The sequence below is a fragment of the Cnephaeus nilssonii genome (genome assembly GCF_951640355.1).
Source record: "Cnephaeus nilssonii genome assembly, chromosome: X".
Classification (NCBI taxonomy): Eukaryota; Metazoa; Chordata; class Mammalia; order Chiroptera; family Vespertilionidae; genus Cnephaeus; species Cnephaeus nilssonii.
The window spans coordinates 3,337,656-3,363,743 of NC_137071.1; the positions used below are offsets into that span (position 1 = coordinate 3,337,656).

Here is a 26,088-nt window from a genome sequence, read left to right on the forward strand (position 1 = left end):
AGAAGTAAAACCTTGATTTAGCTGGCAGTCCCGGAGTGGACGATGGGCGTAGCGGAGCGAAGCGCGACTCAGAGGCCTTGGCTTTCAGGCCCCGCCCCTATTCCCCGAGGCGCGAATCAGAGGCCTTGGGTTTCAGGCCCCGCCCCTATTCCCCGAGGCGTGGCCCCGCCCTCCCCTGGCCCCGCCCCTGCCTGTCGCCATGTTGTTCCCTCCGCACTGGGCGGGAGCAGCCGGAGTCGGGCTCGGGCAGCGCCTTTGCAGCGGCGTTCGACTGTCTGGCTTTCGTCGGTGCCCTGGCCGGGCCAGGTCGGAGTTCCCCGGCGTCCTGGGTGTGGCGGCGAGGTGAGCGGTGCGCGGACTCCGTCGGGGCTGGCGGGGGTCGGGGGCCGGGGCCCGGGCGTGCGGTCGGGGTGTGAGCCCGCGGGCCGCCGGCGCCGTCTGGGTCTCCAGCGGCTGGAGTGGGCGCTCCGGGCCTGCGCGGGGCACTGGCGCCTGGGGTGGGGGCCTGCGGGTCGCCCCTGCCTCCTCCCGACTGACACAGCAGGGAAGACGGGTTCCCATTCCCACACCCCCGGGAGGGAGGCACACACACCACCCGAGGGACACACGCTCACCCCAGCCTTTCCCCCAAATCCTGGGGGGCACACACCCTCCACCCCCAGCCCACCCAATCCAGACGGGCCCCCGAATGGCTCGCGTGGAGAAAGCCAAGGCGCTCGCACGATCTGATGTTGGCGACTTGTGACGCGCTCCCTAGGCGAGAAATTGGGAATGTGAAGCCAGGGCTGGGGCTGGAGGCGGTTTGGGGTGTTATCTGATGCAGGCTGGCTACGGTTTCTGAATGGGGTTCCTTATTTCTTCCAGCTTAGTAGGTAAAGAGGCAAGGTGAGAATTAATTGTGAGTGCTGCCCAGATCGCGGTGGAGGGATTGGCTTTGTCGTTTCTAGTGATGACACATCCCGTGACCTAGGTTCTTTTGAGGAATGACTTTTTTGTTGTTGTTGTTGCTGGTTTCCAAATTGTCACGTGGCCAGGCTTTTTATAGGCTTTCCGAACCCTGATGAAACCCATAGGCAGAATTTGATTCGCTTTTTGAAAATTAAACAAAAAATTTGTAACTTGTCCGTCCTTCAGTTTCTGCCACGGTGGTAATGGAAAATTCCTAAATTGCCTGTAATCTCAAAAAACCGGTTCTTGGAGCTAAACTTGTAGACGTGAAGGAAACCCACAACTCCTCAGTCTGGGACTTTTAAGAATACTGTTCTTAGGTTCTCGGCTAGAACTCTCAGTGTCTTATTTATATTTACAAATCCGAGACAGTGGTGTGGCGGTCTGGTGCTTGCAGTATTTCTGTGTAGAAATTTTAGTCAATTCCTCCTGCTTATGCTAGAATGTTTCTGGCTTGGTGATTTATTATTCTCCAGAGTTTTGTGGTGTGGGGATATTTTTGGTTTAGCATTTGTGAGGTTCAAGTGGACCAATGAAACCAAGTAGAATAGAACATTTTCTGGCCTTGATTCCAAGCCGGGTTCTTGGAGATTAGGAAAATACTTTAGTGCTGCTCCCTCTTTTCCAACCTTTTTCTTTTTCCATTTCTTTCCATTTCAGCAGCTTCTTCCATCCAGAATACACTACTCTGGAGGCCTGAAGATAAGTTCCTTTGGTTTTCGAAGTTACATTTTAACCTCCCCTCCTTTCTTGGGTGTTCTCTGGGTGTAAATCCTGTACATACATCATTTAATTTAATTTAATTGTCACAGCGTTTCTGTGTTATTAGCTCCATTTTACAGATGAGGAATTTGCTGGCATATTGGAGGGTTACGTCTGTGTCCCGCAGTCGCACAGGGCGGAGGCAGGATTCAAAGCAGGCCTGTGTGAGTTGAGAGGGGTAGTTCTCAACTGGGGGCTTTGGTGATGTCTCCAGGCATTTTGGATTCACTCCTGAGAAGGAGTGCTGCTGGCTTCTGGCGGGTAGAGGCCAGGGATGCTGCTCAGTTCCCTACAGTGCGCAGGGCAGGCCCCGCAGCGGAGTTGTCTGGCCCCAAAATGTCACTCGTGCAGGGCCCGAGAAAGCCTGCTTTACAGCAGTCTGTGTAACCTCAGAGCTCAGGTTTCAGCACGTCTGTAGTTTTTCAAATGCAACGGCCTTTTCCTATTTAGGAGAGCTCCTCATCATTTTAATAAAGAGCAGCGGGGAAATTTGAGAACTTGAAGAGATTTCCCTTGACTAAGAGGCATATACACTGAGTGGCCAGATTATTATGATCTCTGAACGCATAATAATCTGGCATCTGGCCACTCAGTGTGTGTGTGTGTGTGTGTGTGTGTGTGTGTGTGTGTGTGTGTGTGTTAGAGGCCCAGTGCATGAATTCGTGCATGGGTGGGGTCCGGCCAGCCTGGCCAGGGGGAGGGGACATGGGCAGTTGGCCTGCCTGCCTGCTGGTCGAGGGGACAATTTACATATTAGCCTTTTATTATATAGGATATACACTGAGTGGCCAGATTATTACGCGTTCAGAGATCATAATAATCTAGCCACTCAGTGTACATTCATTTGAAAGATGAAGGAGTGAACAAATAATTTCTGATAACAGAATCCAATTTTTAAGGCAAAGGTGACAAAAGGAACTCGAGAGCCATTCAGATCCATGGAAGTAGACTTAGGGAGTTTGGTTGCTGTATTATTCCAGTTGTCAACAAGCATTTTCTGAGTCGCCTGTCGTGCACTGATAGGTGCTGCTGATATGAAGGGGATCATACAGTCTAATCATAGTCATAAGATCAAGTTCTGACTTGTCCTAGAACCAAATTTATTGTGTGGGCTGCTCAAGGTCGGGGGCCAGGTGTCATTAAAAACAAAACAAAACAGATACACACACACACACACACACACACACACACACACACACACCTCCCCTAGCCCAGCTGGGAGTGGCTCAGTGATTGAGCATTGACCTATGAACCAGGAGGTCATCCTTTGATTCCTAGTCAGGGCACATGCCAGGGTTGTGGGCTGGATCCCCGGTGTGGGGCGTGCAGGAGGCAGCCAATCAATGATTCTGTCTCATCGTTGATGTGTCTATCTCTCTCCCTTTACCTTTCTCTCTGAAATCAATAAAAACATATTAAAAAAACACACACACTCTAGCTGGGTGGCTCAATTGGTTGGAGAGTCATCCTGTACAACCAAAAAAGTTGCTGGTTTGGTTCCTGGTCAGGGCACATACCTAGGTTGCAGGTTCGATCCCCTGTTGGGGCATGTACTGGAGGCAACCAATTGATGTTTCTTTCTCTCTCTCTCTCTCTCTCTCTCTCTCTCTCTCTCTCTCTCTCTTTCAAAAAAAAAAAAAAGAAATCAGTGAAAACATATCCTCTGGTGAGGATTTAAAAAAAAAAACATCAATGGGTGCATACCCACGCACAGGTACCTGTATCATAGTATTTACTGTGCGAAGACTTAGGTGAAATGAGGAAAAGTAGATACACTTTTGGTAGCTTTGTAGGTTGACCACACGTGAATATTTACAAGAAACAAATTGAGTGGCCATTATAGTTGAGCATAAAATTTCTTAACTTTAGCCTCAGTAGACAATAGTCATGCATGCATTTTATCATGGAAATCAAGAAGTAAATGATGAAAATATTTTTAAATGACCTTGGCATCATTTTCTTTTGCATCTTCCAGCCGGTTTTCATCATGCCTGTCTAAGACTAGGCCCTTCAATGTATGTACTGCTTCATTCTGGCGGCAGGTGTAACTTTTAGGTGAACTCTGGGAGTGAGTGATTGAGGAATCAAGAAGGGCTGGCTCTTGTTTTAGGCATCTGTGAAAATTTTCTTCATGCAGTGAACATGGCATCTTTTGTGGGTAGCTTTGTTTTTTGACTCATGCTCATGGACATCGTGTTCTTTGTTAATGAGTAGATTTCTCATCAGGAATTGTGTGCTGTGGGGACACTAAATTATACACCTAAAGTGGCTTGCTATCTCATGGATCTAAAAGAGGAATGTGCGTTCTGTTCTTTCTGGAGGGGTTTTATTCTGGGAAGGGGAATTGGTGCGGAAGAACATCCTTTGGCCCCTGAGGAGTCTTGTTGATCTGTAGTTGGCTTGCTGCTCTGGCCAAATTAGGTCACTGCATTTCTTTAAAAAAAAGTTTTCATTGATTTTGAGAGAAGAAGGGAGAGGGAGAGAGAAACATCCACGTGAGAGAGAAACATCAGTGGGCTGCCTTCTGCACACCCCCTCCTGGGGATTGAGCCTGAAACCTGGGCACAGAAACCCAGGCATGTGAGGCATGTGCTGACCGGGAATTGAACCTGCGACTCCCTGGTGCACGGGACCACGCTCAATCAGCTGAGCCACACTGGCGGGCCACGTTTCTTTTTATGAGATTATATGACTAAGTAGAGACATTAGATTATTGGTTTCCAAGTAGTTCTTCCCCAGGCAATTTGTTGGTTAAATCGGCAGGAGGAAATAAGCCAAGTGGAATTGTGTGTGTGTGTGTGTGTGTGTGAGAGAGAGAGAGAGAGAGAGACAGAGAGACAGAGAGACAGAGAGACAGAGAGAGATTGAAATGCGTCTCACTTGAAAGCTAGCTAGGTAATAAATTTGTTAGTCAAAACCAAGGACAAGAAAATAGGGCTTGTGATTAAGCAGGTCATCAACAGAGACTATTTATGAAGGATTTTGAGGGGTGAGGGGTGAACTTACCAAATGCCTCCTGGAGCTTGGAAAGCTGTGATGCAAAGGAAAGGCCAGAATCCCCGAGGGAGGAGTCATGGGAGACAGGTGAGTGGGTGGAGGAAGCCTGGCGGCCTAGCGCTGGGGAGGCGGGGCTGGAGGCAGTCCCAGGCGGTGTTGACCAGGGAGCCCGGGGCTGCCTGGACCCCTCCCACAACCCGGAGGAGAAGTCTGTTTTCCAAAGTGCATCTTGATATTGTACATGTTGGCAAGTTGAGCTCCGTGTATTTCCACATTCTGGATTATTCCATTCCTTTTTTGTTTCTTTCTGACCATGATGGGTCCAGGGTTTGAATGCTGCTGTTTATCACGAACGTGGAGAGGCTGATTAGGTGTAAATGAATGTAAGTAAGGTAACAGATCAGCGCGGGCTGGAGAGAGACAGCTGTATGTTTTGGGAGAAATGTGTAAGTGGAGCAAACGGGAGGCTTCTCTGACCCCGGCTCATTCCAGCGTGAGGAGTCTGGACACAGACTTCACTTTTGTCCCAGGCCTGATGCCTTACAAATGTAAGTTACTGTTTGACAAGGGATGGAGGAACAGTAGGGCACAATTTGAGTCATTCATCCCAGGGCCACATTCATGCTCCAGGTGTGAAGGGTAGCAGAGCAGTGTGAACTAAGAAACTGAGCTGTTCAGTGTAAATTGAAGTAACAGTTTAAGTTCCAAATTCTTATGCATTGTATTAGGCTTTCGGGTCCAGAGGCTAAGGCAGTTTTTAGAAGGTTAGTTTTCATAAGAGTGGTTGTGTTATCCGTGTGAGAGAAGCCTGGAAAAAACCTTCGAGAGTTATGTTTCTAGAACTTGCTATGTAAAACTCTAATAGAAGAATGTTTAAATCAGTGGTAGGCAAACTCAGTAGTCAACAGAGCCAAATATCAACAGTACAACGATTGAAATTGCTTTGGAGAGCCAAATTTTTTAAACTTAAACTTCTTCTAACGCCACTTCTTCAACATAGACTCGCCCAGGCCGTGGTGTTTTGTGGAAGAGCCACATTCCAGGGGCCAAAGAGCCGCATGTGGCTCGCGAGCCGCAGTTTGCCGACCACGGGTTTAAATGCTCTAACAGGCTCAAAAAAGTTCGAACCTACTGGGCGATGCACGCTGTGAGGTGACTGCGCTAGTCTTTGCAGCTTCGGGCTTGAGTCATCAGAGCAGTGATTAGATGAAAATGCCTAAAAATACATACATTGTTTAGTTGCAAGTCCGAACAGAAGAACTGCTTGAGATCCATGCGTTAGTAAATGCAGAGCATTCTCGAATGAGTTCCAGTCTTCTTAAATGAAACTTCATAAATAGTTGTTTTGGAGCAGACAGCTGCCACTCTCATATCCTGTTCCACAGTCATGTGAGCAGTACTTGAGTTTTTATCACACCACCCCTGGCCGACCAGGTTTGCCAAGATACGATGTCATCGAAAGGAATGTGCGATGATGTAATGCCGAAACTGGGAACTCCCGTGGGTGCCGGTTTGCATGGTGTCCTGCACATGTCCAGTACCCCTCTGGTTCCCTCAAAAATGTAAAGCAGCCCGCCCTGCCCATTTCCTATGAGGATTGTCCCTGGATCTCCTCTCCCTCATTGTCCATAGTGTTCCATTCCCATTTGCTGCTGCTCACACTTCCTTAGGAGATAGATCTTCTGGTGGAGAAAGGGGCCTCTGGGTGCAGAGGGTGGTCATGGGGTCTCCTGCCTTTCAGAGAATTCCTGGGGCTTCCGCCGGCCTGCCTGAGTAAGTGTCAACAAGTGAGTTAGGTTTCCTCCTCTCTCTCTCTCTTAAAATATATTTTTATTGATTTCAGAGAGGAAGGCCGAAGGAGAGAAAGAAACATCAATGATAAGAGATAATCATTGATCAGCTGCCTCCTGTACACTACCCACTGGGGATCAAGCCCACAACCTGGGCATGTGCCCTGACTGGAATTGGACCCAGGACCCTTCAGTCCCCAGGCCGACGCTCTGTCTTCTGAGCCAAACCAGCCAGGGCTCCTCTCTTTCTCTCTTTTTAATATATTATTGATTTCAGAGAGGAAGGGGGAGGGACAGAGAGAAACATCAATGATGAGAGAGAATCATTATCAGCTGCCTCCACACGCCCCACACTGGGGATGGAGCCTGCAACCCAGGCATGTGCCCCGATCAGGAGTCGAACCATGTCCTTCTGGTTCATAGGTCGACGCTCAATCACTGAGCCACGCCAGCCGGGCTCCTCATCTCTTTAGTTTGTCACTGGTGGACCATTTGTTTTTCATCTTCTCAATTTTGTTGCTGTCTCTCATCTATAGTTTCCTCTTGTTGTCCTTTTAGGGTTTGTACATTTTTAGTCCTTTCTGCCATTTGGTGGGAGTGAAGGTAACACATGCTTGACTTGCCCTGTTTGATTAGACTGGGGGAAGTTGTTTACTCTCTGTGAACTTGCATTTATTGAACTATAAAACACGGGAGATAGTGTCCAACTTGCAGGTGATTTGAAGGTGCTATATGCCTACCAGATATAGTGCAACCTCAGTTCTTGAACTAAATTTGTTCCGGAAGGCTGTTCAAGAAGCAATTTGTTTGAAAACCAAATCATTTTTTTTTCCCATTAGAAAGAATGCAAATGGAATTAATTCGTTCCAGATCCCCAAATAACTCCCTGTTTTAACCTTTCTTATATACAGTACATGTCTAATGTACTGTTTAATCTATAAACACACATTCTTTTCTTAAACTTATTGAACCACCCCCTCCTAGCCTTAACCAAATCACTTTTAGCACCAGCTCCAGAGGTATCTTTCAGGAGGTCAGTACACAGCATCTTCGCTTTTTCACATATTGCTGCCTCCAAAATGCTGTCCCCAGCTAATTGCTTTTCATTTATCTAAACCAACAACCGTTTTCCTACCTCTTCAGTTGCCTGTGATCATTGTTTCTTTTACACCCTTAGCAACATTAGCACCCTTTACAATTATTTATTTATTTATTAAATTTATTGGGGTGACATTGGTGAACATGAACATATAGGTTTCAGGTGTCAGTTTCTATGTTACAAGATCTGTATGTTGCACCGTGTGCCCACCACCCAAAGTCAAATCTTCTCCTGTCGCCTTATATTGGGACCCTCATGTTTCCCCACCCCCTTCCCTCTGGCAACCACCACGCTGCGGTTTGTGTTCAGTTTTATGTCCCACATACGAGTGAAATCATATGGTTCTTAGCTGTTTCTGACTGACTTATTTCGCTTAGCACAGTGGTCGGCAAACTGCGGCTCGTGAGCCACATGTGGCTCTTTGGCCCCTTGAGTGTGGCTCTTCCACAAAACAGCACGGCCTGGGCGAGTCTATTTGGAAGAAGTGGCGTTAGAAGAAGTTTAAGTTTAAAAAATTTGGCTCTCCAAAGAAATTTCAATCGTTGTACTGTTGATATTTGGTTCTGTGTTTCTAATGAGTTTGCCGACCGCTGGCTTAGCATAATGTTCTCAAGGTCCATCCATGTTGCTGCAAATGGCAGTGTTTCATCCCTTCTTATGGCTGAGTAGTACTCCATTGTGTATATGTGCCACATCTTCTCTATCCAGGCCTCTATTGCAGGGCACTTGGGTTGCTTCCATGTCTTGGTCACCGTGAATAATGGGACATTAGCACTCTTGATGGCCTCTTTATGTTTTAAAATTGTGCTAATCATCCATTTTGCCAACAAAAGCAAACACACACACACACACACACACACACACACACAAACGAAAATAGTCACAGCTCGATTTCCTGAGATGTTAACAAGGTGAGGTTTAACTGTAAACTGACTCATACTGGGGCATTCTCTCCTTTGCTTGTGGCCTTTGTTTTGTCATGCTGGCGTATCAGCATGAAAGAGTTGTCAGGTCCACAACCCAGACATTTTTTTCCGTGAAAAACTTAGTAGAGAACCAAAATGTTGGAGATGGGGGACATTAGAGACTGAGGTTTGACTGTATTTGGTAAACAGTGGTGGCTAATATTATTCAAGTCATAGCATTTCTTATTTGAGCAAACAACAATAGCAATAGGTAGAGAAGTGGACATGTTTCTTGTGTTGGTGAATGAAGGGGGTAAGACAGAGATTTTGGAAATGGGGGAAATAATGAGCTTGGTTTTAGTTATGTTGAATTTGAACTGCCAGCAGGGTACCAGATGAATCTTCATACCTAATAATAGACAAACATGCTAATTGACCATACCTTCGCAACACCTACAGCCAATCAGGAGTGAGTATGCAAATTAACCCAACAAAGATGGCAGTTAATTTGCATACGCAGCCGCCAAGCGGCCAGGTGCGGGGGCAGGCCACTTGCGTCGTCACCCCACAGTGGGCAGCTCTGGGCCTCTGAGCAGCCTAGGAAGGTGGGAAGGCGGCTCCGGCCAGAGCGAAAGCGGTGCCCACAGCCAGGGAAAGGAAGGCCCATTCTGGCACGACTCTTCCTGCATCAGGCTTCTAGTATATTATAAAAGAGGTTGGAATTCTGGTCTGGCCCCCAAGGGGTGGGAGGGTGGAGGTAGACTTTAGTTTAGAAATCACTGGGTTTTATGTCCCAGGAAGATATGGTTTGGGAAGAGGTAAGGGCTTCAACCTTGCCATACACCAATGTTAAGAGCTTGTTAGAAAAGGGAGCCGTCTAGGTTGCTGAAAGCTAAGGGGGTGGTGAAAGCCAGAGAAGGTGGAAACTGTTGTCAAGGGTAGTTTTATGGACCATTAAGTAGGAAGCATTTTCAAAATCATTGCCAGGCTGTGGCTGAGTCCTGGCTAAGACAGGAAGGCCTTCCGTCTCCAGCTAGAGATGTGCTACTTTGCAAGATTCTTTCCCAATTGAGCTTCCATTGCCTTATTTGTTTAAAAAAATTGCTTACTTAGGGGCTTAGGATGTGGTTGTTGGCAATGCATTTTATGGTGGGGTCTTGAATTCAATGATAAAAGTTAAATTAAAACAAGCCAAAAATTATAGATTTCTTTTTTTTCCACTAAACAGGCAAATTGAAATACATGGTACAAAAAAAGGTAAGATTATTGTAAAATGAAATGGACAGAATAAATATTCGATTTAATTTTCCATCTATGATAATTCACAATAAAAATCATAGTTTACTTTGTAAAAAACAAACAAAAAATGCCTGCGTACCCTTTCAAGATTTTATGTCACGTACATCCAGACACATGGCTACATCTGAGAGAATTCACTACTAGGTGGGCCTCAGGTGGGGACACTGGTTAGCCATGAGGGTCTTTTCTAGAATCATACACTTTGAAGCCCTAAGAGAAGCACTTTTCTTTTTATTCGCTTTAGGAGTGCGTATGCCGTGGGCTGTTTAGATAAAGACTAAGGAAAAGCCTTTGGACTGGCCACTGGGAGTCGTCTGGGGACTTCTGCATATATAGGAGTCGGGGATGAAGTTAGGAGCCTGTGTGTAGTGAGCAGAGTGGAGGGTTGATCAGGCATAGTCGTGAAATGGGTAGTGATTGCACAGTAAGGTTAGGCGTGGAAAGGTTTTTGTAAGTAAAGTCAGCTTCATTACCTTGGTGGGGACAAGCAGGTATCATTGATGGAGAAGTAGGATGAAGTGAACTTTCTGGAAAGCTACCTGCAGCACTCTTACATTCTTCTCATTTTCTTTTTTAAAAATATATATTTTTATTGATTTTTTAGAGAGGAAGGGAGAGGGAAAGAGAGAAACATCAATGATGAGAGAGAATCACTGATCAGCTGCCTCCTGCATGCCCCGCACCGGGGATCAGGCCCACAATCTGGGCATGTGCTCCAACCGGGAATGGAATGGTGACCTCCTGGTTCATAGGTCAACGCTCAACCACTCAGCCAGCCTTCTCATTTTGACCTGGTGACAACTTCACTGCAGACTGGGGCCTTTAATCTAGCAGAGTCCTATGTGCCAGACATAAAGCTGTCCTCTTGAAATATATCTGCTTGGGAAATTTCCACTTCCCTTACTTAATTTCTCTAACAGCCAAGAAGTTCCACTTTGCTGTGGCTTCATCCCTCGTGGACAGTGTTTGTATATGAACGCTTCCCTTAGTACAGTGGTCGGCAAACTCATTAGTCAAAAGAGCCAAATATCAACAGTACAACAATTAAAATTTCTTTTGAGAGCCACATTTTTTAAACTTCTAACGCCACTTCTTCAAAATAGACTCTCCCAGGCTGTGGAATTTTGTGGAAGAGCCACACTCAAGGGGCCAAAGAGCTGCATGTGGCTCGCGAGCCGCAGTTTGCCGACCACGGCCTTGGTAGATTTGGAAGTCCTCCAGCTCTGACACTTTTCTGCTTTAAATTAAAGACATCTGGTTTCTTATCTAATTTGAGAGGAGTCAGAACCAACATTTCCTTAAGCTATTGCAGATCATGCTTAATTTGTGTTTAGCTGCTCTAATGTATTGTTCTAACATGCATATTCAAATTTATTTCTTTTATAATGCATTCTTCCTGAAATAGCCAGTCTAATTCCCAGTACTGTATCTCTGCCTTTTGATCTGTATCTGTTCCTTTGCATTTTAATTCTGTCTCCCCAAATGAAACCTTAAACTGCTCCACTCTTTTCCTTATTGTCAAGCACTGTAAGTGCCTTTTCCTGTAAGTGTCTTAATGCAGGGAGATACATTTATGCTTGTTTCTCTTAAGGACTCATTAAGCACAACAAACATTATCGTCACTTCCAGGATTAGCAGTTTCCCGTAAGTCTGTTCACTGAACCATCACAGTTCATGGTCATAATATTAATAGCATCTCATTAGTGAGGGAGAGAAGAATAGGAAATAGTGATGCCAAGTAAAGACGAAAGTGAGAGTGTCATGAGCTACACAAATGGGTCACACATAATATATGAATGATGCAGAGACATATGGATCATTTCTTGAGGTCCAGAATCTTTTAAGAATCTGATGAGCCCTAGCTGGTTTGGCTCAGTGGATAGAGCGTTGGCCTGTGGATTGAAGGGTCTCAGGTTGGATTCTGGTCAAGGGCACATGCCAGGGTTGTGGGCTCGATCTCCAGTAGGGTAGCATGCAAGAGGTAGCCGATCAATGACTCACTCTCATCATTGATGTTTCTCTCCCTCTCCCTTCTGAAATCAATAAAAATATATTTGAAAATAAAGAATCTGATGAAACCTTTTTTGACTCTCTCCAGAGAAAAGCTCCAGCTCACATGCTTCCATCCCTGCACTCATCCTTATTTCACATGTGATTCTAGGTGCATATCCCCCTGCAGCTCCATCATGGACTCCCAGGTAAGCACACTCCCTATGCACACTGTCCAATGCAGTACTCATGTAGCAATTTAAATGTAAACTAACCGAAATGAAATAAAATTAAAAATTTAAGCCCGGCTGCTGTGAGTCAGTGGTTGAGCATCAACCCATGAACCAGGAGGTCAAGGTTTGATTCCCGGTGAGGGCAAATGCCTGGATTTTGGGCTTGATCCCCAGTGTGGGGTATGCAGTAGGCAGCCATTTGATGATTCTCTCTCATCATTGATGTTTCTCTCTCTCCCTCCCCCTTCCTCTCTGAAATCAGTAAAAACATTTAAAAATTCAGTTCCTTAGTTGGATCAGCCACATTTCAAGTGCTTAGTAGCCATGCATGGTTAGTAACTACCGTATCGGACAGCGCAGATATAGAATGTTCCCATCATTGCAGAAAAAGATCTGTCCGATATTGCTGCTCTACACTTTCAGGATGGTTTAAGAAGATTTAGTTCCTTAACCAAATCTCTTCTCTCCTCTTCCCCTTTGCCACTCTCTCCACGATTGTTAATGATTAGCATACCTACAGCCCTGCCTTGTTTTAAGCAAAATTATAGGTATGTATTTCCTAAAAGTTTAATTAGATGACTCATCTTCAGAAAAGAGACTTATTGAAATGAGTTCTTTAGACAGGTTGAGCTGCTCGGATGTGATAGGGTGGTTTGACTTCAGTGTTTTTCCTCTCTAGCTGTCTCTGTGAGGTAATGCTCAGTGATCGACTAGGATCATTTATTTCATCTGGCAAGTTGTGCCTCCATGTTGGTCTATTCCTATGGTACTTTTGCCTAATTCTTCCTTTTTTTTTCCTGGCCGACCTCTTGTGGTAGAGCTCGACTTAATTACTTTGTTGACTTGCTTCTTGCTTATACATTTCAGCAAGGCAACCAGGAAGACCAGAAACAAAAGAGTGGAATGGCCGGCACACACCTACATTAAGATGCGATAAGGAAACAAAGACGGCTCCAGTAAAAATGGAAATAATTTAGAGATTATCCATGCCTTTATTTCCTTGGTTAGTTTCTTTGAGCCTCAATTTCTCAAGCTATGAAATGAAATAAGTGATATGCCTCTAACTAGGACATTTAGGGGGAATGCAAAAGGTATGTGTATTTTTTTGGGAAAAAATTGTTTCTAAATTTAAACCAAGAGTGATAAATTCAACTTAAGTGTTTGGAAATGAGAACTGGTCAAGGGGTCACAGAGTATGTGCTTCAAACTCGGAAATTTTGAGAAAAGCAGTGTAGAGACCCAGCCTACTCTCCCTTTGGCTGCTTGTTAGAGGAATGTTGTTTTGTTGCAACCTTGTACTTTTTGCAGTCAGTAATACTCATTTTAAAGTGGTTTTCTCATTAGACTTGCAAGTAAGAATCAATTTTTTTTGTCCTTTCCCATGCATTTTAATGGACCTCAAAAGTAAAATGGGGGAAGAACTGATTGACTGGAGAAACAACTGTAAGTACAGAAAGTACAAATAGAAAAAGAAGAATAGCCCTAGCCAGTTTGGGTCAGTGGATAGAGTGTCAGCCAGTGGACTGCAGGGTTCTGGGTTCGATTCCGGTCAAAGGCGCATACTTTGGTTGCAGGCTCTGGCCCTGGTTGGGGCTTGTGTGGGAGGCAACCAATTGATGTGTCTCTCACATTGATGTTTCTCTCTCTGTCTCTCTCCTCCCTTCCACACTCTCTCTCAAAATCAATGGAAAAATATCCTCTGGTGAGGATTAATAAAACAAAACAAAAGAAAAATAAGGATAGAATAATAACAAGAATAAAGGAGGAAGTAATTTACTTTGGTCTCAGTTTTAACACTTCTTTGGTACCTCACCATATGTAAAGTTTTGTATATGATGTTGCAGGAAAAAAAAGGGCAAATGAATGGTGGCATTAGGTGTTGTGTGTCTCTCCCAGGGAGTTGGACAGACTCAGACACAACAGACTGTTTAGAGCATAAGTGAGCGAGAGCTGCGATAGAGGTGGAAAGGATTAGAGGGAAGAGAAAGATTAGGCAGGGGAGGCATAGAAGGCTTCTTGGATAAAGGATCTGAACTAGACCTTTGGATGACTGGGATATTCATAGCCGTCCAGGTATAGGGAGGGGACTCCCAGGCCAAGATAAGGGCCTGAGCAAAGGCTGGACAGTAAAGACCTGTGATAGGTTTGGGGATGGTGACTTGTAGGGTTATAATCAGGACAGGCTTGTAAGCGAGTTTGGATAGCTCTTTGAATGCCATGTTCAAAATCCTGTATAATAAAAATAATAAAGAAATAAGTGGGTTTAGTTTGGAGACAGTTAGATCCATGACCAATAAAAATGTCCACCTTTAATTAAACATTCCTGTTAAGAGATTTATATTCTCCATGCCTGGGTCTGAATCCCTCTTGGTCTATTGTGGTCTCTGGTTTTGGGAACCAGCAACGGGTTGGAGAAGGCCAGAGAAAAGGGTGCTACTGATGAACTACCCATAAGCAAGTGATAGTGCAAGATCAAAGTCCACAGTGGAAGAGTTGGAAAATAGTATTATAAAAAGTAAAGCGTTGACATACAGTGCTGTCTTTTTATCTTTAGTTTTGAGGTATCTGCTTCCCTTTGAGATTAGTGTGTGCCGTATACGTGTGTTGGCGCTAGCACATGGTATTGTAATCCTAAAATAGTATCGGTTGTGCTTATAACTGGTTTATTTAAAAGGACACTGCTGCAGGGACAAGGAGATTATTTGTGGCTCTGTAAATCTAATTTTAGGGTCTTGTTGCTTGTGGGGCGCGGCTACAGTGTTTGGACAGGTTCAAGCCTTGGACTGACGAGAGGGCATAGTCCTCTCATGGGCACGTGCAAGTCCCAGCTGGGAGGGCAGAGCCCGCCCAGCACAGTTATAGCCAACAGCTGTAGTTGTGAGCTTGAACCTGTGGTCCGAACACTGGCCCCACGTGCCTAAGTGATATAGGCTGCAAGGACACAGAGCTTGATCAGGTGCATGTAGTTGAGTAGGATCAAAACCCACGAGAATGTTGTAAACATCTTGACCACGCCCTTACTTTGCCTCCTGGCATCTGGCTACAAAATAAAGACTCGGCTTGGCTCTCAGGAAGCAGTGTCCCACCGAGTCCCAGCTTTCATTCTCTTGTCTGTCTTTTCTCAATCCTTCACCGCCCCCTCTCAGGGGCACTGAACCTGGCTGAGCTGGCGTGGCACATAAGGCGCCCTGGGGCTGAGTATGCCATGGCCGTGCCGGCTCCCCACAGTTGCTAATAAGACCTTAGGCTGTATGTGTATCTATCTATCTATCTATCTATCTATCTATCTATCTATCTATCATCTTCTTTATATAATTCACCATAAAATTCATCCTTCTAATATGTACAGTACAATGGTTTTTAGTATAATCACAAAGTTGAGCAACTATCACCACTCTCTAATTCCAGAATATCTTCACCCTCCCACAAAAGATACCCTGTAGTCCATTAGCAGTCACTGCTCAGTTACCTCTCCCCTCATTCCCTGAAACCACAGATCTATTTTCTATCTATGAATTTGCCTGTTCTGAACATTTCATATCAATGGAATCATATAATATGTGGCCTTTTATGTCTGGCTTCTTTCACTGAGCATAATGTATTTGGGGTTTATCCATTCATCAGTTGATGGACATTTGGGTTGTTTCTGCTTTATGGCTGTTAGGAATAATGCTGCTATAAATGTACACGTACAAGTATTTATGTGGATGCATGTCTTAATTTCTCTTAGGTATATGCCTAAGAGAGGAATTGCTGGGTCGTATGGTAACTGTGTTTAACTTTTTTGTTTGTTTGTTTTTGTTAATCCTCACCCAAGGATATTTGTCCATTAATTTTTAGGGAGAGTGAAAGAGAGAGGGAAAGAGAGAGAAACATCCATGTGAGAGAAACACATTGATTGGTTGCCTCCTGCACGAGCCCTGACCAGGCCAGGGAGGAGCCTGCAACTAAGGTATGTGTCCTTGACCGGAATCAAACCCGGGACCCTTTGGTCTGCAGGCCAACGCTCTATCCACTGAGCCAAACTGGCTAGGGCTGTGTTTAACTTTTTGAGGAACCACTAGGCTGTAATTCATTACCATTGCACCAGTTTACATTCCCATCAGCAGTGTATGAGGGTTACAGTTTCTCCACAGCCTCTTCAACACTTGTTAAGGTCTATCTTTTTTATTCTAGCTGTCCTAGTGGGTATGAAGTTTTCATTTGCATTTCTCCACTGGCTATTGATATTGACCATTTTCACTTATTTTTAAGTTGGGCTATTTTTTTTAATTGGTGACTTGTAAGAGTTCTTTATATATTCTGGATACAAGTCCCTTATCACATATTTGGTTTCCAAATATTTTCTCCCATTCTGTTTGTTGTCTTTTCACTTTCTTTTTTAAAAAAATATATTTTATTGATTTATTACAGTGAGGAAGAGAGAGGGATAGAGAGTTAGAAACATCGATGAGAGAGGAACATCGACGAGCTGCCTCTTGCACACCCCCTACTGGGGATGTGCCCGTAACCAAGGTACATGCCCTTGACCGGAATCGAACCTGGGACCTTTCAGTCTGCAGGCCGACGCTCTATCCACTGAGCCAAACCGGTTTCGGCTTCACTTTCTTGATAGTGTCCTTTTAAGCACAAAAGTTTTAATTTTGATGAAGTTTAGTTTACTTTTTGTTTTGTTGCTTGTAATCTGGGTGTCATATTGAGTTATTTTCAAAGCAGAGTTCTAGAAAAATTTTGGAAGCAATTGTCCTTGAGGTATGGTGGATAGCAGTATTTAAGGAAAATTTAAAAGATTATTTCCATTTCACTTAATTGCAGCATTCAGTCAAGCTAGACTGTATGTGAAAATGAAGCTTTTGATTCATTTTTATATACTTTTGATATTTAAAAAAGTATGACTTTGCAACCAAATCACTACTTTCAAGATTGAACTCAGTATTGATTATTCTAGGTTTTCTTGCAGACTTTAATATAAATCTGTAAGCTTTTTCAGAGTGTGATCACCATGTGCCTGGTATTTGGGTGTATTGCTCGGCAATATACTTTTACAGTTCTGTGTCTGCAGTTAGGCATTTAGGTCATTTCCAGAAATCCTTCCTTGGCAGCTAAGGCCCTGCCTGCTCCAGGCCTCTCCCCCCAGTCCCATCCGCAGAGAACTCTCCTCTCTCTGGACTCCAGGTGCTCAGGCCTACCTTGGACTCGCCCCGTACATGCCAGCCTGCGTTGGCAGGGCCTTGGCCTGGGCTGGTACCTCTCCCTGGTTCCTGGCTCCCTCCTCTCTCCTCAGTTTTCTCCTGCTGAGCTTAGCTTGTGGTCAAACCCACTTGCCCTGGGTCAAGTCCACCCGTAGTGGAAGCTGACCTTGGTGAGGCTGTGTTCTCAGAGCAGCGTGCGGCTGAAGCGATCACTGAGCCATTGCTTTGGAACAGCCCACGCTGGACACCGGTGTATAGTCTGTCACTGGCACTGTTGGCACAGCCAGTTTTCCTCTGGCGCTGGGCGTTGCCACTTTTTCTTTGACCGAGTGGCAGGTGAAACAGCTGGCCGTGTTACAGAGTCACGGTGTATGCAATGGACGTCCCCCTGATGGCTGCAATCACACACAGCTCCAAGCTACTCCTGAGATGCTCACACCGGGGGCCTGGGTCTGCCTGAGGGAGCCGAAGGTTTACACGTCGCATCTCTCACCAGGGCAGACGCTGCACTGTTTGGGTGGTTCCTTGCTTTTCGGTTGAGTGCAAATAGTTGTATTCTATACCAAGTCCAGATTCTCGTTTGCATGACTTTCCACAGTTGGATTTGTGTGGATTGTCATCTTCCAACCTCCAGCTCCATGAGACTGGGTGTCGCTTACATCCTCAGCATCAGGCACACAGTAGGCAATCGCTATGTGCTTGTTGGAAAAACTACTTTCCCACCCACTCCACCAAATGCTAGGCTTCTGGGGTGGTGCTTTCGAGTTCTGCAAACACTTGCTTGACATTTCGTGTAAGACACATTTAAGCTACTGAAACTAATACAACTCTGGCACACTCAGATGTGCTTTATACTACATGGCAATGGCTTGCTACTGCCAGTTCTGTCAAGTGAACTTGGTTTTGAGCAGATCTTGAAATGAAGTGAGCAGTTGAAAGACTCTTACCATTGCAACTGCGATTTTTCATTATACCCACGGCAGCAACAGGAAAACCCTCAGACTTAAATGCAAGGCAGCTGAGCCTCCTGGGTTAAGTGCTGGGGTGTAGAGCAGCCTGCCACATTCTTACCTCATTTCTACACCTTTTGCTAGCTGTGTGACCTTGACCAAGGTCTGTAAGCTCTCTGAGTCAGTGTCCTCATTGCAGTCTAGGGCTAGAGACTTGTGAGGAGTGAATGCAGTGAAGCAGAATAAGGGCTAACCGTGTTGGCATTGTTGCTATTAGTCATACCTCACTCTGTTGCACTTTGAAGATGTTGCAGTTTTTTGCAAATTGAAGGTTTGTGGCAACCACTAGCAAAAAGATGATGACTCACGGAAGGCTCAGAAAATAGTTAGCAATCAAGTATTTTTAACTTAAGGTATATACATTGTTTTTTTATTTTATTTTTTAAGAAAAATATTTTTATTGACTTCAGAGAGGAAGGGAGAGGGAAAGAGATAGAAACATCAGTGATGAGAGGGAATCATTGACTGGCTGCCTCCTGCACGCCCCCTATGGGGGATCAAGCCTGCAACCTGGGCATGTGCCCTTGACTGGAATCGGACCCGGGACCCTTCAGTCCTCAGGCTGATGCTCTATCCACTGAGCCAAACCAGCTAGGGCTGTACATTGTTGTTGTTTTGTTTTGTTTTTTTTTAGATATATGCTATTGCATACTTAATAGACTATAGTATAGTATAAACCTAACTTACATGCACTGGGAAAACAAAAGAATTCATATGGCTTGATTTATTGTGATATTTGCTTTATTGCTGTGGTCTGGAACCGAACCCCCAATATCTCTGAGGTATGCCTGTATTATACTATTGTATCCTTAACTCTGAAATGTCAAGGTTTTGAAGAGTCACTTTTTTCATCGCTTGAATTTATAAGTGAAGGACTACTATATGTAAGTCCCACAAAAATCCCTTCGCTTTAAGGGGGGTAGGGGGTTTGAAACCATTGGTTTAGACAGAGAATGGCTAGTACCTTAGCACAGCTCCGCATTCGTCACTGGGAAACCTTCACGTTGAATTTGATCTTTAGGGCTAGGATCCTTTGGCTTCCTATTGTCTGCCTGTATAATTCTCTCACTCTTCTGCCCATAACTCTTACTGAAAGTGCACTGGAGAGATGGCCGTCACAGAAGCCTTTCTGTGACACTGCCAGTAAAGACTTCTTATGTTCCTTCCGCAGAAACTTCCTGCATTCCTGTGAGGAGCCTGGTGCAGTGGTGAATCGCTTTCCCCCTGTTGTCCGCGTCTAAGTGAATTTTCCCAAGAGTCTGAGAGGTAGGTACTGTTGTCACATTGTCCGGTGAGCTTCAGGGTGTCAAGTAGCTTGCCAGTTGGTCTGCGTTGGCCTTTGACACCAGGAACCAGTTCTCCTCCCAGGTTTTCACCTTGGCCTTGGCTGCCCAGAAAGAAGCTTCACAGCACTCCTTGCTGCCTTAGACTGACCTTTCCCATTGGGGCTCCTTCCTCGCGTGGCCCTTTTTTCCTGGTTTATATTACTTTTATGTTATTCTCTGGAATATGATTATTCTAAGCTACTCAAAATTTGGGCAACTGTTGAAAAATGAATGGTATATTTTACATTTATTTCATTTTAACAACATTTTGTAGCTGCCCGAGTATGAAACTTAGAGAAGCAGGGTTAGCAGGTGAAAGACTTCTACAATGATTAAGGTGTAGTATTTGATTCTAGGACAGTGGTCGGCAAACTCCTTAGTCAACAGAGCCAAATATCAACAGTACAACGATTGAAATTTCTTTTGAGAGCCAAATTTTTTAAACTTCTTCTACCGCCACTTCTTCAAAATAGACTCGCCCAGGCGGTGGTATTTTGTGGAAGAGCCACACTCAAGGGGCCAAAGAGCCCCATGTGGCTCGCGAGCCGCAGTTTGCCGACCACGGTTCTAGGACTTTTTTAGGCTGAGAAAGGTCCTGGGCAGCTTTCAGGTGTGATTTTCCTTTTCAGTTAAGAATTTAGCTGCTACTAGAAGTCAGCTATTTCTTTTCACATTTTAATTCTTGTGTTTACTCGTACAATTATGAAAAAAACTGTACATTGCTAAGCTGAGCTTTCTAATGTTTTTTTTTGCAGATAATGATGATGCTTGAACTGAACAACTAAGGTGAGATTTATGACCTAGGTAGTATGCTTTTCTTATGCAGATTTCCTTACAGACTTTAGCTGAATGGCTAAAGTTTTATTTTAACTTTGGTGAAGATTGTTGTCTTTGGGCAATCATTCCAAACTGTGGATTATGAAAGACTTGACATTACATTTTAAGGTAAGTTCTGACAATAACATGGCAGGATACAGTATTCATTCAGCTTAAATTAAAGAAGTTTCAAAGGATTTTACTGTTTATTTAGAAAAGGAAACATTTTTAATATCTGTAAGCTGATTATGGTTATGTTAATGTATAGATTCCTTGAATCTACTTTTTGTTAGATATCATTGGGAAATGAGATGGTTTATACAATTACCTATATCACCATGTATGTTTATATACAACGCTACAGTTAGAATTAGAGAGATGTGTGTGTTATTAGTTGCTTTAGCAAACGCCAACATACTCCCAAATAGTATATCTGGGAGGCCCCAAATTACGGATGGGTAATGTAAACATTGTACCCTATTGCCTGGTATGTGGGTCTGGCATTCCCCACATTTGTTTCATCAGAATAATGGCACAAACTAGGAAATCCCACGTTATTACGAAAAAAGAACTGTCAGCATGTCCTGATAAAATTACAAATGACAAGTCCCAAGGAACTTCTAAGACTTAATTTGGTACATGTATACAACCAGGCATCTGAGTGAGGTTGTTAGGTTGCATAATCTGGGTTATAATTTGATGTAGAGATTCTAACGATCAGTGCTGAACAAGAAAACTTTGTGTCTGGTAAGGCAGAGACCTATTCAAATACTGGGGTAAATGATAGACTACAATTACGCCCACCTGTTCCACCCTCCTAACACAACAGGGGACTTTTGTATTCACAAAGCTTAACCGTGTGAAAGGAACAACCTTGGGACGGGAGCTGCTGGGGAAGGTATTCAGTGTTGATGACCATGCCAAGTGGTTCTGAGGGCCCAGCGGTTGGTGAGCAGTGTGGTAGGTGAAGCGGGGTGGGATCACCATCAGAAGGAACAGTGTGTGCCAAGCTGGGCAAGTGGAATTGAATTTCAGTTCCATCTGACTGCTTTTCCAAAGGACTGAAGCCGAGAATGGGGAGCAGGGCCAAGTGTCTTGCCTTAGAAGCTGGACTCAGACTGGAATCTGTGGAGAACTGCTGAAGAATGTTAAGGAGGGGTATTCGACAGATACTTTCCTGAAATCAGAATATTTGGTGTGCTTTTGCGGTTTTGTTTCTCTTTTTTTTTCTGGAAGTTGAAGTTGTTTAAGCAAGACTGCAAAGATTTAAACAAAGGAACCGATTTAGCACATCTTTACATATGCCAGGGAATTGAGAGGCTTGAGGATGTTTGAATTTCCTCTTTAACATTCATTTAGTCTGGGCGTTGGGCAGAGTGATCCATTGGCAGTCAAAAGTCTCCAGGAGGGCCCGGCTGGCGTGGTTCAGTGGTTGAATGCTGACCTATGAACCAGGAGGTCACAGTTCAATTCCTGGTTGGGGCACATGCCCGGGTTGCAGGCTCAATCCCAAGTGTGGGCATGCAGGAGGCAGCTGATCCATGATTCACTCTCATCATTGATGTTTCTGTCTCTCCCTCTCCCTCCCTCTCTGAAATCAATAAATAAAAAAAGTCTCCAAGAGGTCTGTACCTTGATTGCCTCAGACTTTTGTTGGCCAATTTAAATTGTATTAATTATAGCAGTAATTACTATAGGAGTAATTTAAAAGAGCCAGTTGGAGTTAGGGACAAGTTGCTACAGCTTTTACCAGAATAGTATGTAGCTGGAAATACAGAATTCTTGCATGTTATAGGAAGTGTTCAGTTACATTACCCTGGGTCACATTTGCATATAAATAGGAGTTAGCCCGATAATGTTTACTGCAGTGATTTTGCAAATTCATCCTAGTAATTTCACAATTATTGTTTATGTTTTAATTATCTTCCCATTGAGGGATTCACAATATCTCCTCTCATGTTACATTTCCATTTTTATTCTAGAGCTGTGCTGTCCATTATAACTGTTGGCTCTCTAAATATGGTTATTCAAATTAGTTCAAAATAAATACAGTTTAAAATTCAGTTCCTCACTCCCCCCCAACCATATGCCAAGTGCTCAGTAGCTTACCTGTGGCGAGCGGCTGCCATATGGGACACCGCAGATGGAGACATCTCCACCGCTGCCGAAGGTTCTCTTAGTGCTACTCTAAAGGTTGTCTTCTTTTACACATTTTAATATACTAACAGCCACTTAATAAAATACTTCCAGATGAAGTGATAGAGTGTGATTCCAAATAACTGGGGAGAAGGGAGAATGGGGACTTACGGAGGAAGTAGGATTTGCCATAAATTGATAATTGGTGAAGCTAGGTTTAGGGTCCATTGGGTATCATTATATTATTCTCCTTTAGAAATTTTGTGTATGTTTGAACTTTTCCATAATAAAGAATTAGAAGTTTAAATAGGAACAGCACTTAGAGGCAGCCATCTATAAATGAGCATCTGAAATCCCACCCTGACAGGCTGGTGCCTGTGGTGTAGGAAGGGTTTTAATCCTGCCCCAGGGCTTCCCCTAAGGGGGTACACATAGCGCCTTGTTTTTATTTAAGGGTTACTTCGCTCCCCCTCGAAACACACAAGTAGCAGCACTGGCTCGCGCTACTTGTGGGCAGAATGAGTCTTGTGGGTAGAATGTGCTAGATTACATTATGTTGAAAATTCCATTGCTGTTGACGTTAATTTTGGCAGACTCAAAGTAGTGTTCCCGATGAAGAGAATAGAGTTCATTTACTCAGCGGTTGGCTTATTTTTGTTCCCTGCCAAATCAGTCAGCTTCTGTGTCTGGTTTCCTGGTTACCAGCTCCTGTGGTGAGAGCACTGGAAGAAGCAGGTTGTCATGGAGAAAACCACAGGCAGGAGAGCAAAGCCGTTGGTGAGCAGTGTCTGTCACGGTGTCACCAAAGGGCTGTTTGAGGTTGTCACCCAGACTTGCCTACTTCAGTCTCCTACTACATCGCTAACAAATGGTGGCCGGGCTTATTAGAGTAGAGAGAAACAGTTGAGAGCAAGGTGTTTGGGGTCAGACTTGGCCTTGAGTGCCAGCTTCAGTCAGCTGAGACCCAAGGAAGGGCGAGACTGGGCCCTCGCCAGCTGTCGCAGGGAGTAATGGCAGGGTAGTGCCTGGCGCATGGGTGAGTGCTTTGCAAATGGCAGCTCTTCCTGTTAGGTATTCTCTGTGCAGAAAGGAATTGGGCCTCTGCGTTTATTGCCCTTAAATGCTGATATTTCTAGAATCGTGTAGAGCAGTGTACAGGTCTGAAGGAATGTAATGGTGCCTTCTTATTTTACAGGGTTCTGAAGGCAGAGATCTTGAGACTAATAATGGCAGGGAAATCATCACTTTTTAAAGTCATTCTCCTTGGAGATGGTGGAGTTGGGAAGAGTTCTCTAATGAACAGATATGTGACTAATAAGTTTGATACCCAGCTCTTCCATACCATAGGTGTGGAATTTTTAAATAAAGAGCTGGAGGTAGATGGACACTTTGTGACCATGCAGATTTGGGACACGGCCGGTCAGGAGAGATTCCGAAGCCTGAGGACGCCCTTTTACAGAGGTTCTGACTGTTGCCTGCTCACTTTCAGTGTCGATGATTCTCAAAGCTTCCAGAACTTGAGTAACTGGAAGAAAGAATTCATATATTACGCTGATGTTAAAGAGCCCGAAAGCTTTCCTTTTGTCATTTTGGGTAACAAGATCGACATAAATGAACGGCAGGTGTCTGCAGAAGAAGCCCAAGCCTGGTGCAGGGACAACGGCGACTACCCTTACTTCGAAACAAGTGCAAAAGATGCCACCAACGTGGCAGCGGCCTTTGAGGAAGCAGTTCGAAGAGTGCTTGCCACCGAGGATAGATCGGATCACTTGATTCAGACAGACACCGTCAGTCTGCACCGGAAGCCCAAGCCCAGCTCCTCTTGCTGTTGATCCTGATGAGAGAGGTTTAACCAACTCACACACACACACGCGAATAAACATGGGGAGAGGAGAACTAGCATTTGCAGCAATAGATCATATACTCATAAAATTAAACTAACCATATTGCTGCTCCATACGTGGGTGGGAGAAGGGACACATTCACTCAGAAGAATCGTATTTACTCAGTAATGGCATCTTACATTTATAAGTTGTAACGGTTGTCTAATAACATTTAATTTAAATATGTAAGTTACAGAGCTAATAAATGAGATGACCAAGACTTTGACTTTGTGATTAAAACAAAACACTTGAATATTCTAGAAATTGTTCTTTTCCTGGGAAAATGGAGAACGACTTTTTATATATGTATATTTTTATGTAATTAGCATCTATTCCTGGTTCAGGGGGAAATTTCCTACGGCAATAATGTTAGTTATTAAAGATTAAAATTGAGTGCATCTGTGCTGCAGTGATTTATTTCTATATTCTCTTTAAAATTATTGAAGTGTTCACATTTTCCTTCTACATAATGGAATTGATCTCTTGATCTCCCCAGTAATCGCTCGTCATTTGTGTGCCACACGTTCGCTACCCCCTCAACCCCAGAAGCCAACTTGATCATTATTCTTAGAAGAAATGTGAAGGATTGTACTTTGTATGAGGGTAAGAGAAGACATCTTTATTTGGTCGTGTATTTATTTAGTGCCTTCTCCTTCACTGAACATTGTCTAGTGATTTGCTCTCAGATTTCTCATCTTGCTGCAATGACCAGACTTACTGATAAAACAAATTGTGATCTTTCGTGGGTAAAGCTCATATGCTGCACCTTCATGCCGATTCCATCCTCCAGAGACAAACCAATGCCTAGACCCTGTGTCAGTGAAGACGGGACCCTGGCTGTGGAGCAGTGAGTTATCAAAGGACATACTTGGGGCAGGGGTACATTTTGAGAAACTAAATAGATATATTTCTTTCCATGGCTCCACTCATTGGAAACCACTGAAAAAGAGTATCATTACAGTAAGCTGAGCTTTTGAAAGTCTTATTTCCTAACATAACAATTTGGCTGTAAGGAAAATGTTTAACATTTTTAATTTGGGGAAATTAAATCTCTTCATATTCTCAGGTTGGAGAAAGCTCTAGTTTTTATTATTTGTAATCACTCCCCCCGGAAAAAAACCACACAAATCCTCCATCCAAAAAACAAATTTTTTATTGATTTCAGAGAGGAAAAGAGAGATAGAAACATCAATGATGAGAGAGAATCATGGATCAGCTGCCTCCTGCACACCCCACACTGGGGATCAACCTTGCAACCCGGGCATGTGCCCTGACCAGGAATCAAACCATGACCTTCTGGTTCATAGGTTGATGCTCAACCACTGAGCCACACCAGCTGGGCTTTTGTTTTTTGTTTCTTAAAAGTGTACCCATTGTTTTGTGACTTGCCCTTTCTCTCTTAATATGTCTGGACATATTTACATTATAGTAGACCCCTCTCATTTATTTGCTGTATGGATATCTAACAACTATTCAAACCCTTCTCTTCTGAAAGATATGGAGCATGAAAGTGCTAGTTTCCCTTACCTTGGTCAATTTCTCTGCATACATGAAAAGTGGGGGCAACAGTGAAGCATTCTAGGAATCACATGGTTCAAATCCTAGGGACAAGGGACATATCTTTACCTTTGCCACCTAGTTCCTGTCCCTGGTGGCAGCCATATGTGTTTTTGGGTGTCCATCTAGATCAGGGATGGGGAACCT

General features: G+C 44.1%; 1 protein-coding gene across 3 annotated transcripts; it reads left to right on the forward strand.

The window, feature by feature from the left end:
• Positions 1 to 202: 202 nt before the first annotated feature.
• RAB9A (RAB9A, member RAS oncogene family) lies at positions 203 to 24,782 on the forward strand. 3 transcript variants are annotated; one of them, XM_079765973.1, is made up of 4 exons: positions 203 to 342; positions 19,396 to 19,490; positions 20,305 to 20,335; positions 23,697 to 24,782. In XM_079765973.1, exon 4 carries the CDS (start codon positions 23,728 to 23,730, stop codon positions 24,331 to 24,333), a length of 606 nt encoding a protein of 201 aa, XP_079622099.1. In that variant the 5' UTR covers positions 203 to 342; positions 19,396 to 19,490; positions 20,305 to 20,335; positions 23,697 to 23,727; the 3' UTR covers positions 24,334 to 24,782. The 3 variants fall into 3 exon arrangements, with proteins under 3 accessions (XP_079622099.1, XP_079622100.1, XP_079622101.1); XM_079765974.1 differs by lacking the exon at positions 203 to 342 and adding an exon at positions 10,854 to 11,998; XM_079765975.1 differs by lacking the exon at positions 203 to 342 and adding an exon at positions 12,909 to 13,025.
• The last annotated feature ends 1,306 nt before the right edge of the window (positions 24,783 to 26,088 follow it).